The sequence below is a fragment of the Primulina huaijiensis genome, chromosome 16, assembly GCF_012295235.1.
Source record: "Primulina huaijiensis isolate GDHJ02 chromosome 16, ASM1229523v2, whole genome shotgun sequence".
NCBI classification, from domain to species: domain Eukaryota; kingdom Viridiplantae; phylum Streptophyta; class Magnoliopsida; order Lamiales; family Gesneriaceae; genus Primulina; species Primulina huaijiensis.
This window is the reverse complement of record NC_133321.1, coordinates 15,003,721-15,021,096: the sequence shown is the minus strand read 5'-3', so window position 1 is coordinate 15,021,096 and position 17,376 is coordinate 15,003,721. Positions and strand designations below refer to the sequence as shown.

The window sequence follows — 17,376 nt, the reverse complement described above, 5'->3', positions numbered from 1 at the left end:
TAATATATATTAGTTACTCTGAACACGCGATGCGTATGTGTACAGTCTTTTTTATCATTATCGATGAACTAAAGTGAAATTTGACAAATTATGGAAGGACTAAATTGATATTTGAATTGTTGAAATAAAAAAAATAAAAAAAAAGTATGTGTTGAAATTTTTAAAAAAACAAAAATAAAAAATGTAATATTGGTATCATATAAGGGTAAAGTTGGAAGAAAAAGTTGGTGTCCTTCCTAGATATTTAGTATCATGTCCTCAACTTTAATAAAATAGAATATATATGTGTGTGTATATATAAACAAAAAAAACAAAGATAGTGAACTATGATTGAAATTTTAGAATATGTGGAATAATTATTATGTACACCAAATTTTTTAATAATTATTATAAATATATTTTGTTAACTTATAAAATCAAATTATTTATCGTTCAATAACTAATTTTATCATATGAGCCACGTACGTAATATAAAGCAGCCTAGCCTAATTAGAGTCTTGAAAAAACGTTAGGTGGCGAAATTACGTGGTAAGAACGAAAATTGTTTTACGCTTAATCTAGCGAGCTCCAGTGTGAAAATTTGACTTATTGAAATATAATTTGGTCAACCAAGGACAACGAAAATAACCATTAATTTAATCGACTAGAAAGCTTTGAAAATATATTTATATTATATTATATTATTCAAAGTAGAAAAGTACGAGAACATGGAAATTAATTAACACTATATATATATATATATATATTCAAATTTGTTTGGTAGGCGTTAACATCATGTTTGTTATTCATTCGAAAATAATCTCTCATACCCAAGATAAATTATGAATATAATTTATTTTTATCCACTCTCCATAAATAAAAAAGAAAAAATCTTTTTAACGTCTTAAACATAATAATTACTTATATCTAAATATTTAATCATTTCCAATAATATATAATTAATATATTATATTATAATCCACAATAAAACAAAATCAAACCTATTTCAGATGAATGGTGAAATTTAAACTAAGAATAATATTTTTTTTCCGAAATGTAGAGAATGGTAAATGTATTTTTCTGAGAAAATATTGAAAGGAGATGATATTTATTAACGTTGTAGAGATCGGTGAAACAAGTTGTAATATAAGAACATAAAAATCGTTACCATAGTAATACGTGGATATATAATGGTGATATGGACTATAGAACTGTTAGATTATGTGAATCATGTGAATTCGAAGTCCACGTGATTCAACGATGCACAATACCAAATCCAAAACCGTAGATAATCATCCAGATATAAAGCTTATTTTGTGCATTTTATTTATGTTGTTAGTCTCCTCGTATTCTTATCCTTTTAAATTTGTAATGGAAAGACACCACAAGTCCACAATCCACATGATCCAATGGTTCCACAATCCACATCTCTCTTTTTCTAAACTCAAAGCATTTGTATTTTCAGCATTCGATCACTTCAAAACTATATTCTTTATCCTCTTATGAACATATGAACACATCTACATATCTAAAAGTAATAACATTTTTTTCATTAGATTTACCAATTTCTTCATAGACAAATGTTGTGGGATCGAACATTTTTCGTTTGCCAAAACTCTAAAAGTCATAACTGGTGTTAATTGAACAACTCAAATATTTTACACCCTGCAGAAGTCCAAGTGTCATTGTTCAATAATTCTCCTACTAGGAGCAATTATTACAATCCTACCGTCACTCTCTTAATATGCTTTTTAAAAAAAACAATCATCTTCCAATAATTACACTTGTTGCAATCCACCAGAATCAAACTCATGAATTTTGCTTTGATATCAATTATAGGAGCAAGAGTTTGTCATTTTACAAAATTATAGTCAACGGTAATGGTGGAACTCAAATCTTTTAATCATGCAACACTCCAAGTATATATCACGATTCGATCGCTCTTATGATAGAAACAATTATTGTACCTCAACAATAAAAATTGGTATCTCGTGTTTATCCAAGCATTTTTGACACGTAGTATCGCCATTTTAAATTGTACAAAATCCCAAGTGCATATCATGGTTCGATCACCCTCATAACATTGACAATTATTGAACTCTTAACAAAAAAATGTAAACATGGTATTATTTCTTTATCCACTCATTTTTTCTTCATAGAATCGGTCTTTTAAATTGTACAACAGCCTAAGTTCACGTCACAATTTGATTGCTCTTCTAGTTTTCCATGATCGATCATCACGACCCCTAAATTCTTCAAAAGTTCGACTCATTTTAGTTTCTTTTTCTTAATCAATTGTTCTTGTATCTCTTATTGATTTATTGATCTATATTTTTCAAATGTCTCCCCATTTTCTAAGGGAAAAAGTATTTCTTGTTTTACCATCTCCATCGTTCCTTTAAAATGAATAATTTTTACAATTGACTCTTTTCCATTTTTATCGTATGAAATTGTATCGAAATCTCGTTCGAGATATATATAACTCGAAATAATATGCACTCTGTTCTTCATAGAAAATTCAAGCTATGAATATTTCGGGAACCAAGAAGATATAAAGTCTACGATTTTAACTCTCACGAGTAGTAGAATATTCATATATATCGCTTGATTTTATCCTTTATTATTATTATTACATTGTCATTATTTATTATTATTATTATTATTATTATTATTATTATTATTATTATGTTCTTCACACTAAATGGATATTAGTATATCGATGCACGCGTTGTGTGCTTGTAAAATATTTTTTTATAATTCATTTGATTTATATTTAAATGAGAATCAAAATCTAATTATAAGAAATAGTGATGGATTACACTGCGATTTTGATAGAAAACAATTTTGGTGAATTTGTCCATAATGGAGAGGGAAAAATAGATATACATATTTTTGTGTCCTTGAATTTAATAAAATAAATTTTGAGGTCATGGTAGTTTTGCAAGATATGGATCTTAAACATATGTATTGGGTTATGGAAATTCGGCCCAAGAAGCTTGCCAGCAATTCCCCATGACCACTTGTGTTCCCAACTTTCCTTTGCCACTAATTTTATTTTCAAAATTGATACAATATATTGCTCAAAAAAAAATAAAAATTGGATACTACTCAATAAAATATTATTATTTTTATAACATTAAACAAGTTAAATAACTAAATAAAGTTGGAACTTGGAGCATTTTTTAATGGAACGTGATAAATAAGTTCGAACAAGATGACTAAATGGGTCGATTTGAACTCAAATCTAAATTATTATTATTTTTAGATTTGAGTTGACTAAAAAATTGATCTTTCTCTTATAATCGGGAAAAGCTCGTTATAATTGAGTTTCGAATTTGAGACATGATCTGAATTTAGAATATCGATATCGAATAACCTATAAAACACTTCAAAATTTGAATATAAGATGAGTAATATTTTTAATTTCAGTGTAAGTTGGTTTGCATGTTGGTGGATGTTTCAGCAAAAAGTAAATGGAAGTAGATACTGTCCACGTCACCCTTGAACAAGGTAATTATCTCATTTCCTTCCTGAGACCTTTTTCATTAATAACCAAATTCCCACCATAAAGCGACGTCGTAGAACCATGTCGTGGCTGGCTCGTTCCATCGCCAACACTCTCCACCTCGAAAACGAGGACGACCCCGCCTTGCCGCCGCGTCCCTCCGATGAAGGATCGCCGGAAGATCGATCGGGAGACGGGGCAACATTACTCGAGGAAGATCAACGATCGGCGGATAGCGATGACGACCGCAGCTACGATTCCTACCATGGGGACGATGGGGATCGAGATGGTGAAGATGATAATAATCAAGGGCGTGGAGTCAGAGAGGATCTCTCGGAATTGAAAGACACCTTCACGCGCCAGTTTTGGGGCGTCGCTTCGTTTCTCGCTCCTCCCCCGCCTCCGCCTCCTCCGCCGCCTCGTCCTGTTCAGAAATCAGTTCTTATGCGACCCGACTCGAAATCTAATTGGGGGGAGTCTGATAATGATTATGACGATGAGGAGGAGGAATTAGTGGAGTATGATCAGCGACATTCTTGTCAATTTAGGGAAATTTCAAATTTGTCACGCTCGGAGGATTTTAGCTGTACTATGACTACCATTGATGATGCAATTGGAATTACTGAGGAAGTGTTGGCTTTCGCGAGGAACATTGCGCATCATCCAGAGACCTGGTTGGATTTCCCCTTATCAGAGGAAGAAGAATTTGATGGTGAGAAAATTTGAATTTTGTGAGCTTCCTACAGTTAATTGATTGTTCTATTCTCTGATTTTTAATTGTAAATATTTCGAGAATTGAAATGACTATCGTGCATTACACGATTGTTCTGGTAGCCCGTAGGGGCGAGGTTATTCATTTACTTGATTGACCGATGGCATGTACAAGTTAAGCAATGTTTTATCTTTTACGTATATTTCCTCAAATTTCCAGGTATGCATATGCTTGATCTTGGGACCTAAATCGAGCTGTAATTGTTGAGTCCATTTGATTTAGGAAACAAAATAGTTGACTTGTGAAGGTTCAGTCCATTTATTTGTTGAATTGTGTGTGTACTGAAACAAACTAGTTGATGCACATTTTAGTTAGACGATCGAAGATTAGTAATGGCTTAAGCGATGCATATGGTGGCATAAGGTTGTAACTTTGCTTTGGTTGTATAAGATATTGTTATCGGGCAATGAAATTTACAACCAGTTTATTCAAGGCATTAAGTTCTTGAGCCTTGGTAGTTCAATCCTCGGGCTAATCATTGACAAATGAAGTGGAAGTAGACAAGTATCATGAAGCCAACTTTCGATGAGTATGGTATGGTGCTTGTCCCTTTTGTGCGTCTGAGATTAGTTATTGAATAGCCCATATATGGCTAATGACATTTTCATTCATCTTTGTTTCTTTTATGGGTCATAAATAGGATTCTAGTTAACTTTTTTCCTTGCCTTTACTCTGTATTAAGCTAGTCAAGATTTTGTAGATACTAGCTATTGATTGATAAATGTGTTCACCTTATGTGAAATTAACACATACTGTTCTTCTCAGTTTTTAATGCAAGCTGCATTATTATGAATGACCTCGTGTTGCTGTTTCAGCTATCCTAATAATCTGCAAATTTTATGTGTTAGTCAACAGTTGAATACTAGTACCACATTTTTTCCTTATATATGATTGATTTTTTTCCTTTGCCATCATCCTGCTTGTTGCAACAGTGATCGACGCTGGATATTATTTTCATCCCTGGAAAAGATCCTTGATCAAAAACTTCAACTGATATTCATTTGCATATGATATAATGTGACACGGTAAAATATCTAGTGCACATTTGACATGAAGGGTTGTTTTAATGATTGTTTGATACATAGCATGGTAATTAGGAATGTTATCATATACATTCAGATGTTTTCAGCTGGAAAGTTCTTTTATCATTGTTATTTTCATTTTCAGATTTTGATATATCTGATGCACAGTACAAGCATGCATTGGCAGTTGAACAAGAAGCACCAAGATTAGCGGCACTTAGAATTGAACTTTCCCCAGTCCACATGAGTGAGGGCTACTTTTGGACTGTCTATTTTGTTCTTCTGCATTCGAGGTTAAATAAACACGATGCTGACCTTTTATCTTCACCACAGGTTAGTGATGTTCATCATGATAAAAAGAAATGGAGTTCGAGTGACATTTTCGTAACTCATCACCTTTTAAATTTAACTGAAAATGAAGAGAAACTGGGTTAGTTTAGATATTGTTTCTATGATAAATTTATGCTGTTTATAATGCAAGAAACCTTTAGTGGTCCTTGTGGTGAATCCTTTTAGGTTTTTCAAAATAACCCCCTCATTCACTTTAATTTGTTATTCTACCGAAAAAAAAAGTAAGAGGGGTGATGAATTAAGGTGTTACAACCTTATAGAAAATAATCCATCTTTTCCATTTCAGTTTTAATTCAGTTTTACAAAAAATAAAAATAAATTTATTCCCAAGTAAATGTTTTATATTAATAAATTTTCTCCTCATTTTAGTGTAAAATTTCAAATATTAAAATATAATAATTATTAAATATTTGTAATTGATTCATTGTTATGCATATGCAACGCATTGCATGGAATACTAATTTTGGTAGTTGTTTGAAACGTAACTTAGTGTCTATATGGGTTGACGAAGGCTATCTATTCAAGTTATTATTTTTCATGTTCTTCATCCACTACGTCATTCCAAACTTTGAGCATGCAATTACTTGTTCTTGATTGTTTTGCCTTGTTACCTTTCAGATTGCGCAAGCTAGGTCTATGTGGATGAAAGAGCTACATGAGAAAACTAAGGACAAATCACAATTAATAGGAAGTACTTCCCAGTTGAAAGAAAATTCAGATTATACTCAAAAATTCAACTCATACGAAGATACTCATTCCAGGTATGCATCAGGCAGGATGTCTCCTTTTGACCCTTCCACTCCCCATGAAAGAGGTGACAATGAGACCGAGAAGCAACTATTTTGTGAAGTCGAGTACATTGAAAAATCCGTTGTAAATGAGGATCCACCACTTAAACCTCTAGAAATGAAAATGGTTGTGGGTCAATGTTTTGAAAAACCAGCCTTGGACGATGACTATGATGACGATGACGACTGGCTAAAGGAAGACCCGGACTTAGATGTCTATTCTGGCTCCAAGATTATTGGAAATGAGGAAGACGTCTCGTTTAGTGATCTAGAGGATGATACTGATTACAATACCCCTTTAAAATCCAAGACATTTGTCACTGAGTCAAGAACAGCCACCAACACTTCATGAATTTCATTTTCACTTCGAAAGTATGTATATGATTCTGCCATGGCAGATCACATCTGCATCATTTGTTGGAATCATGTGTCGATGGAGTGCCCTCGTTAATTTGTGCAGTGATGAGTGTGCGTCACTTCTGCGAGATTTATGGACATAAACCTATCTCTGAATGTATCTGGGGCTTCCACTGGTTGTCAATTAATGACAGCGTGGAATTTAGTGCTTTCAAAAATCACCCTTAGAGTAATCTTATCCCATGGCGCCTAAGTTTACTGCATGTGGAGATGAAGATAAATATCTTGACAATTCAAGATTTTGGTCGACTAATATCACTATCCCCCATAACCGCAGAAAAGGTATTCGTCATTCCTCATCCCCTCTTGTAATTTTTTAAAATTAATCAGCGAATAACCTGGCGTTTACAGTACATGCCTTGCGCCATCGATTTTATTCAGTTTAATTTATGCCCTTTGGAGGTCATAGCTTGTACATGACCGGAGGGGAAAGAAATTGTGATCATCTTTTTGTACATGTGACTAGAAAAATGTGAAGTATTATAGATTACTGAATAATGTATTTCGGCTGTTTTGTAATTTACCTGGTATACTTGTGTGATATGTGCCTTCTTTTTTGTCTTGAATCAAATTAATATTGATCCCAGTTTGAGCCTGGAGGTGTTCATACTGTAACTTTTCAAGGGTTGGGAGAAGACATAATTATTTTTTTTTCTGGAAATTTTGAGAGTAATATTTGATATTTCGTTTGTATTTAGAAGACCATGCAAGCATAAATGTACATCCGTTGTTTGAAAGATATGATTCTTTTCTGCTAAAGGAAAAAAGAGAACAAGAAAAAGGATATCATAGAATTATGGTTTTATTAATAGGGAAATTGGACTTCACTCTCCAGCCACCGTTTTTTTTTGTATTCAGTCCCTGGGTACTTTTTTAGTACCACATTTCCACATGAAGTGTACCACATTTCCACATGAAATGTACCACAATTTGTATGACATAGTACCACAATTTTGTGGGTAGGAAGTGAATCCAAATAAATGTTTTGATTGGGGATTTTTCACCAACTTCCCCTTTATTAATCAAAATAAAAAAATCACCCATGTTTTTTGTACATAAGTTAAATACTTAAATCTTGCAAGATTTGTACCTTTGTCTATTGTACATTAGTTAAATACTTAAATCTTGCAAGATTTGTACCTTTGTCTATATCTGATGGGTACAAAGTGGATCTATAGGTTAAAGCGAAAAAAAAGTTGCAAAGATTAATATATTGAAATGGGAATTGGGTGCCCAATTAATACAAATTTTCGATGAAAATATGCATATCAAATATGTGATTATATATAATTTTTATCGAGAGAAGAAAAGAAAAACCCGAATTTGAAGCATTATTCTCGTGTGATTGTATGCTATAAATGTTTCTTGACATTGCAAACGCTAGAGTTCCACTCTATTTTGTGTGTGCGAGCGGGCGCGTATGTGTATATATATTTGTGGTTAATATGTGTGTTAACTTTGTAGATTTTCTCCATTTTATTAATGTGATGTATTAATAATTCTGAATTTTGTATTGATTCTTCGTCATTAAGCTAATTACCATAAAAACATTACAGCAAAGAATATGACCTCTAAGCCACTCCTTATCAAAGAAACTGTTGCATGGTCTCACTTTATGCGCACCCACAATTTTTTTATATTCAAACTAATTAATACAAATATTTCACAACCGACCACATCTGCTTGGGTAACAAGCGATATAGTTCGAAATAACTATTTTCAAACTTAAATTTTAGTCCCATTTCTGGGGCAAAATCTTTTTTTTATTTCAACTTTAATGTTTTATTTGAAAACCCGAACCTGGTCAAATCACATTTTTTATGTTAACCCGACCCGTAGTGGAAAATTCGTGCTGAAATTAGCTTGAATTCTGTCCATCTGCTAATTCCATGATCAAGAACAGGATGATGATGCAAGCTTTATTTTTTTCGAATTCAAATGCTTATTTCTGTTAGGTGTAATAATTGTCTATGTCAGATAAAATAACCAAAACATGGTATTTGAGCTGATAGAACAATCGAAATGAGTCACATGAGCTAATTTACGGTTTAAAATTTTGAAATTCAACGTTATCACCAGCTATAATTTTTAGTAAAATGACAAATGCTTAATAACACAATTTCTCAAAATATTTATCACGTTAATGCAATATCTTCTGGCAATTCATTCTTTCCCATAGGGTAATCAAAGGCATAAACTTTTATTCTGATTGATATTTCACCCACCATGTGAATCATATATTTTCACGGGGTAGTAGATGTTGTTTGACTTATGATAAAAATTAAAATTTTTAAATCATAGAATATTAAGATTATTAATATGTTTTTATCACTTTCAAAGTAAAAATATCTATTGATCTCAACCATGCACGCTGAGTATATTTTCCATACTAACATTATATAATGCAAACTACGTTATTCAAACTAGTGGGCGATCCACATTTTTGCTACATATTTTAGATCCGCCATCCAAGTGACATTGATTGCCCTTCTCCGATCCTTACTGTCCAGTCTTTCATATCCAGCTATACTAATAAGTAATTTCTTAATTTTAAGACGATTTCGTTATATTTCTGATTAACGACTTGAAGAAAATCTTGAAATTCTAAAAAATGTTAGTGAGACCCACAAACCGCTCCCCATTTCCAATAAACACCCTTCTCGTCCTCCTTACTTCTTCCCTTTTCCCCTCCTAACCTCCCTCCCTCCCTCTCTCCCATTTTTTGAAAAATTAGAATAAAAGATTTTCACAATGATGTCTGTCCAAAACCCGGTCCGTTTCCAACTACCGGTTCTCCAGCATGATCTCACTCCCACTCAATTTCAAAATATACTCCAGTCCGAAACACAAAACCGTTCAGATACGACCCGGTCCGTGAATTCCAACGAAGAGAAGAAGCGCAGGCGGATGATCTCGAACCAGGAATCAGCTCGACGGTCCCGAATGCAAAAGAAGAAGCAATTAGAGAACGTAACGAACGAACTTAATCGCTTGAAACTCATAAATCGGAATCTGAAATACCGGTTTTACGTAATCGCTAACGAGTGCCACTCGGTCCATAGAGAGACCAACCGGCTTCTATCACAAGTCATCCATCTCCAAGACAAACTCACAAGCTTACGGCAAATCTTGTCAACCATGCAGCTACAATCATTATACCAATAGATTTTATATGTTTCATATGCATAGATTAATGTTGTCTTGCATCCTTGAAATAAGGTTAAAATATTTAATATTGTATATGAATATATGATATAAAAGAGGAAGGATAATGGCCTAATTAGCCTCCAAGTTAGCTTATTCTTCTTTTTATTTTTGCCTTGAAGCATGACCATGTAAATACAGTTAAAATTGTCAACATAATCCATCTATTTGACGAAACGTACTATTAGATAGGAAATTGTTAATCCAACCCTCTTATTTGTTAGATAGGACAAGCCCAACCTATTTTTGACGGTTCTGAGTCCACCCCAAATGTCTCTATAGCGGGGCTAAATCGGAAAATCTTCTCCTGAACTTGACATAATCTGACTCGTTTTAACATATCATATTTCTCGTTATTATATAATAAAAAATCCAAAATTTGAAATGTAATATCATATATTGTAGGTGAGACTATTATTCTCTAGGGTAATGTTTCGTTTCCCATTCATAATCTTCTTTTTCATAAATAAAGTTAGATATATAGTAGTCTTGTCGGGAATAATATTTATGTATGTGGGCTTAAGTGCAACAATTTTTCCACAACAAAAAGAGAAACGATCTTCGTACTTACGAACGAATATGTTTTTGTGAGACGGTCTCACGAATCTTTATCTGTGAGACGGGTCAACCCTACCGATATTTACAATAAAAAAATAATACTCTTAGCATAAAAAATAATGTTTTTTTATGGATGACCCAGATAAGATATTCGTCTCATAAAATACGACCCGTGAGACCGTATCACACAAATTTTTGCCTTTACTACAATATTCATTGAACTCACACCAATCGGAGACGAAATCAAAATACCAAGATAAAGAGAATATATAATACGTTTTTTTAAATTCTCTCTTTTCACGTTTACTATTAAAATCATAACAATTTTGGAAATCATAGATGCATATTTTAATAAATCGATTATTTGTTAATTAGGAAAAAAAATAAGAAGCTTTGCTCTCCAACATACACTCTGATATCAAAATTTTATGAGTAAAGCTTCTGTAAGACAGTCTCATAAATTTATATATGTTATACCGGTATCCATATTTATTGTGAAAAGTAATACTTTCGAGATAAAAATAATTATACTTTATGATTTGGTTGGGTTGTCATACCCGTAAGATAATATCATAAGAGTTTTTTTGTGAAATTTTATACTTGGTAATTAAAACCATATATGTTATAAATTATGTCACAATTCGGATCGACGTTTTTCTTGGTATTTTTTAGAAGTTTTATGCGAATTTAAAAGGTAAGTTTGATTGTTTGTTTGAATCCGAAACGAGGTACAAATTGGAATATATTATATGTAAAAGCATAATAGATAAGCTGACGCTTTGATGATAGGTATATATACAGTATACTTACTGATATATGGAAGGAAAATAAAGCTAAAACTTATCTGATTTCTATCGGCCACGATCCCTTTTTGATTTAATACATGCAAGAAAAAAGATAATTATAATAACATAAATAAATATTACTAAAAAATAATATTTTTTATGTGTCGTGCCAAATATGAGATTCGTCTATATCATAAAATTGATCCAAGAGATAATCTAGTTTTGAGATAAATAAATGAGAACAATCGTTGTTTACAAATTTAAAGTTGTATGCATAATTATTTTAAATTTCTCAGTTTTTCCAATTAATATAATAGTTATTGATCATTTTCCTATTGGTTAATTATTGTAGTGCAGCAAAAATACTGTCAAAAAATTCGAGTGGATCACGTAAATGCTATTGCCAATCAGAATAGCGAAGTCAAAGTTTGAAATTTCGATCGGTTCTTTAATTCCTGCATTCTGTAATTTCCTGTATTTGCTTTTTCATTTTTCATTTTTCATTTTAACTTTTGTTTGAAATATGCCATTTAAAATTATCTGTCATGAAAGTGACGGCATAATTTCTTTTTTCATCAATTTAATTTGTTTTATATAAATTTTCAAAATCATCCCTCTCATTATATAAATTTTCANTGTATTAATCAAATTACAATAGCCCTTAACCTATCAAATAATTTTAAAAACTAAAAGCACAAAAAAAATATTTTAGAAATTAAAAATACAAAACTATTCAATTATAAATAAATAAAAATCTTTAAAAAGATATTGGATGGGAATTTGGTACAATTCAAGACATAGCATTTCCAGGAGTCCAACGTATTTAAGTAGACGAGTCTAGCATTCAATAATAAACTCCAACAGGGCATGAGGGAGGTATTAGCCTGGAAAATCTGAAAAATGAAGGCCCATTTTAAGCAGCCCAAAATTTCGATCGGATTATAATATAGTAGGAATACATAATTTATTTTTTTTCCAATAATTACGTACATAAAAAATTAGGGATGAAGCAAAGTAATACATAAATTTATTATATTAGTGAATCGAATTCGACCAAATCAAATTAAAATGGTTTCGAGTCGTTGTCAAGCAACCCAACTGGATTCAACATTGATCCTAGATTCAGTTTTCAAGCACGAGTTTCGGATTAAATCCGACAGGTTCCGGTTTGATCTGTCTGATAAGCATCCATTGATTCTGCAAGAAAATCCATCGAGTTTCAAAATTAAGGTGACCAATTGTCAGTAGAAGAATTAAAATTTTCTGGTATAAATTTCTACCAAAAAAGTATACCATCCCCAACAAATAAAAATTTGCGTCCATCCTAGTGAGAAGAACAATATTCAAACCGGATGCTCAAATTGAACTCCACTGAACAAAATCAAGGGGAGGAAAATTATTGTGCAATTAACTCTATGTTTGAATCAAAGAATATGAATATGGGCACCCAGTGATAAGGTAATCTTTCTGAAATCTTTCCTTCTCCTTCTTGAAACAGCTTTTAGCTTCAAATTCTTCTTATCGAATCATATCATCAGCTAGATACTAATTATCCTTCAAGGTCCAAGAATCATTGGAAGATATTCGACTTGATTGCTTCGAATGTTAACCGTACGAATTAAGATGGAAAATTTGACAGTTAGGAGTATAAGATCTCTTTGCGGCAGCTTGCTCAAACTTCTTGACAATAGCTGCATTCTCCTTTAAGCTTGTCTGAACAAAATATCGAATCCACCAAGTCGAGCTCCTCAATTTAGCCTACATGGAAGAGAAGGCTTCTGATTTTGTGTGATGTTTGTATCAGAAACTCGTGAATATACCAGGCAAAGACAATGCATGGGCTTGGATTTTATTTAAGAAAAAATGTCGATTTTATTTAAGAAAAAATGTCGATTTTATATTATCCAAGTTCATTAGTTTCAAAAGAGAACGAATAGATAAGCTCTTGCCCAAAGTACCAAAAATGAGGGGTGCTTTAAAATTTATTATAGACTTTTTCTTCTTCTATAATACACCAGACCACATTACAAAAATAAAATGCTTTTGACCTTGTTTTCCTCTCTGCTAACTGCCTAACTCATAAAATACTCTGATTGCAAATATAATCCAGTGATAGGACCTCTTGCAGAAAAAAGATCAGGAAAGAGATCAATATGGTGCAAGATACTACACTTACTGATCGCCCATATTTGGCTTGATCAGCAACTTTCGCTTTCCGGTGATGAGGATATCCTATAAAGTTGTAATAAAAGAAGACTGGCAATTAAATGATAATATCTAAATCTCAACTAAGCAAAAACATAAAAATGCAAATGATGCCTATGAAAGGAAATTCTTGAAAAGATTTAGCATGAAAATACAGGTCGTGTGCATCTATGATTGAGAACAGAAGTAAATTAAGTTGAAGCCTAGGAGGTTTGCCGGGCTTGGTTAGATGTGCAGTATCTCAATGATATTATCTTTCTGTAGCCTCAAACTTCTTTTGAACTCATGACCAGATGTGGGACGATAATGTAAAGGAAAGAAATCCGTTGAATCAGCATTACTTCATCCTCTTCTTTATGTGAAATCATCATTAAATAAATAAGATACCTTTATACTATGCTAGCAACAGAAAGATGACATTAAATTGGATTGAGAAGTTCTAGATCGCGTGTCCTTATTATCCCCAACTAATATTCCAATGTGCATATCTCTCTCTTTCAAGATTCATGTCTACCATAGGTTAATGAATTTTATATCATCACTGTCCGGCAAGCACTGCCGCCGTGCTGCGGACAAGAAGCTCTAAAATACGAGGGAATAAATCAGTATCTTGTAAAGAAGCAGCATAATTTCTCTTACCTGTGAAAATGACTAGGCCATCTGCTGCTACCCTTGCTAATTCAGGAAGAGTCTTGTTGAGATACCTTGGAGACAAGTAATCCAATGCATCCGAGACAATAACCAGAGAGAATGATTTTTCCCTGTAGGGAAGAGGGAACTTGATGTCAGCCACACGCACAAAGCCTTTGTGCACCAAACTCTTGCAAGTACGGTCAGCATCCTCTATATCATACGGTTCCACGCCCCAAGCTTCAGTATTTTTCTCTCTTAACAATCTTGAAACCACAGAACAACTGTCGGGGCCAACGTGCAACACCCTGTGCATGCCGTCTCCATATGCTGTTTTCAAAATTGGAATTGTGCGTTGAACTTCTAAAGTACATGAGAAATCACCTGCATAAGAAACATAATCAAATAACCTTCAATAACATGCCAGGATATCCACCAACAGTTTCTATTCTATCAGCATGTGCCATTAATACAGGCACTTGGCCAACAGATACAAATGTTTGCGACTGACCAACAGCAGAGTGACAGGCATGTTATTTTCATGGTTATCTCAAGGGCAAATGATGGATCAATGATATTTTACTAAGCAGTTGAGAATCAAGATTAATAATGAAAGCACTAGGAAATACATTGGTTGGTCAATTTTTTAAAAAAATTAGCACAGTTGATGCCCATGCCAATTCAAACTGACTGAGGGTTCAAAGGAAGACAAATGTTAAGAATGCTGAATATCTGAATCAGGATAATGCCGCACAAAAGAAGATAGAGTCTTGGTTCTGAGATTATGAGCTTAATCAAGGAAAGTATAGGAAAAAACGTATCCAACAAACAACTATGATTACCTTCAACCCGAGTGAGGATTTTATCGACTCCAGAAGTACCTATCAGGAAAAACCATTAATCATCAGTTAAATCATAGAATCAATTTCTCGTTGAGAACCACTAGAGGATGGATGCGGTGGGGTTCCCAATATGATAGCAAATGTTACAACTTAAAACTAAAACAAGAACTCGAAAGATTTGTAAAAATGTGATAATGATTGAAGTTCAAAGCTCTCGTCGTGGGTTCCCACCCTAGAATAAGGAAAATCTAAGGCAATCACATATCCGAAACCGGTAAGGTAGATGTCTAAAGTTCATTCATAGTAAACCGACACAGTTTTTGCAGCATGAACTAGAGTTAACGATTATCGTTAATTTATATAAACGTATCATTTATCTAGTAAACACTGTTGCAAAAATAATATCGTCAACTCTTGTTCTTTCAATCTGAAGCAGTTCGTTAAATGGCCCTGCATGAATTTAATCCATTATATGAAAGAACAAACACAGAAAATTCATTAATAAACTCAATCCAAAATTCGATCCATAAACAACATCTCATCTAAAAATCATCCCAGAAAATGAAAAAAATAATAATAATAATAATAATAATAAATCATCGAACCTTGATCGCCATAGAAATAACCCATTAGAAGGAATCCTCCCTGAAATTTGCAGATTAAAATCCACAATCAGAATTTATACATGTCCCAACCAAGATTCACAGCTCATACTCAGAATTTTCATTTTCTAATCAATAACATCTTATAAAATATCAAAACAAACAGAAAAAATCAAATAATTGGTGAGAGAGAAAACAAGATCATGGTACCAGAATAAGAGCTAACAGTAAACATGGGTGAGAACGAGATCTTGACCGAAGCGAAGACGCAAATGGAGGTGCCTCATTTTCAGATACGCGTCGAGATGGATTTACTGGCCTTCTCGCCATTGCCATGGCCATTTTTCTTTTAAAAAAAAAATCAGCTGATTAACGGCTTATTTTTATTGAAATGAAATGAAAAACAAAAATAATCATATGATTGCTAAATCTTGATGTATGGAAGAACAGATTCGATTGAAATCAGAATGAGAAGCGATTGAATTTGAGAAATAATTGAGAGGAAACGTCAGTGGGAAGAGCTGGAAACTGTGGGGATTGGAAAGAGGGTGGGTTTTGGATTTAGTTGTACTTATGTTCAGTAATATTAAAAAATAGTTTAGTCCATTCTTCACATTTTTGCATTCTTTGGCCTCAATTTATGTGTTTGGATGAAATTCTTTACAAATTATTAAAAATTTAGTACTAATATATTATAGTTAAGTACACAATATTTTAAATCTAAAATTAATATATAATTTTTGAGTATTCCGGTATGTATAACGAATATTAGTATTAATAACATGTTTTCGGATTAAAATCAATACAAAATATTGAAAATATGGTATTAATATATGATATTATAGTAGAAAAATATTCCAAATCTGATATTAATATACAATTTTTGAGTACTCAAACAAGTATAACAAGTATTGATATAATGATTCGTGTCTTTTTCGGATAACAATTGGTATAAAATATTACAAATGTGATATTAATATATGATTTTTTAATATAAACTCTTTCAGATCTGGTATTAATATATGATATTTGAGCACACAAATAAGTATGTCAAGTGTTGATATTAATATAATTATTTTAATTTTATACTCAATTTTTTTATTTTTTGTATAAGATTTAAAACATATAATGCTCAAATCTACATATATGAAAGCCTGAATAAATTGTGATGGGCCTGTTTTTGCCCGGTTGCCAGTCACTAAAAGTCCACGCGTTCCATTCTTGTTTCTCTCAAATACACGTGTTTTACGTTAGACTTTCCACTAAGCAAAGAGGGTGTGCTGTCAAGGGAATGGCTCCTGCCTCAGAGGTGTGGTGTCCGGTGCTCTCTCTCCTTCGTTCTTTTTCCCATCTCTTTCCAACCCTTTCTTCTCACACTCCTTTCGTTACCCGGCTCGTACGCTGTTAAGCTTCTTCCGAGCTAGCATCCATCTTACCCTCACCTCTTTTTGCCGCCTTGCGCACGTCTCCATCTCTTCTTCTACTTTCCCTCGCTTCGGAAAGTGATATTTCGGTCCGTATTTCCCTTGGCTTTGCTTGATTCGGGGTTTTCGCTCGTGGTTTCCCCCTGCCGAATGCGTTGTCTCTTTCGATTTTTTATGTCTTAGCGTTCTGTAAACTCGAGTGTTTGTGCTTACATGCCTTCTTCTGCTCTAATCACGGTTTTTTATGGCTAGGGTTTTAAAACAACGGTCTCCATTCTGTTTATTCACTCCC

General features: G+C 33.0%; 2 protein-coding genes across 2 annotated transcripts; one reads left to right on the top strand and one right to left on the bottom strand.

Moving 5' to 3' along the window:
* The first annotated feature begins 3,515 nt into the window (after positions 1 to 3,515).
* On the top strand, positions 3,516 to 7,225 carry LOC140961804 (uncharacterized). Its single transcript, XM_073420509.1, has 3 exons — positions 3,516 to 4,196; positions 5,424 to 5,611; positions 6,248 to 7,225. Exons 1-3 carry the CDS (start codon positions 3,566 to 3,568, stop codon positions 6,767 to 6,769), a joined length of 1,341 nt encoding a protein of 446 aa, XP_073276610.1. The 5' UTR covers positions 3,516 to 3,565; the 3' UTR covers positions 6,770 to 7,225.
* A 5,407-nt stretch (positions 7,226 to 12,632) lies between these two features.
* On the bottom strand, positions 12,633 to 16,217 carry LOC140961593 (probable pectin methylesterase CGR2). Its single transcript, XM_073420231.1, has 6 exons — positions 15,871 to 16,217; positions 15,664 to 15,703; positions 15,059 to 15,097; positions 14,226 to 14,600; positions 13,558 to 13,613; positions 12,633 to 13,139 (listed from the first exon to the last, which is right to left on the bottom strand). Exons 1-6 carry the CDS (start codon positions 16,000 to 16,002, stop codon positions 12,987 to 12,989), a joined length of 795 nt encoding a protein of 264 aa, XP_073276332.1. The 5' UTR covers positions 16,003 to 16,217; the 3' UTR covers positions 12,633 to 12,986.
* Positions 16,218 to 17,376: the final 1,159 nt, after the last annotated feature.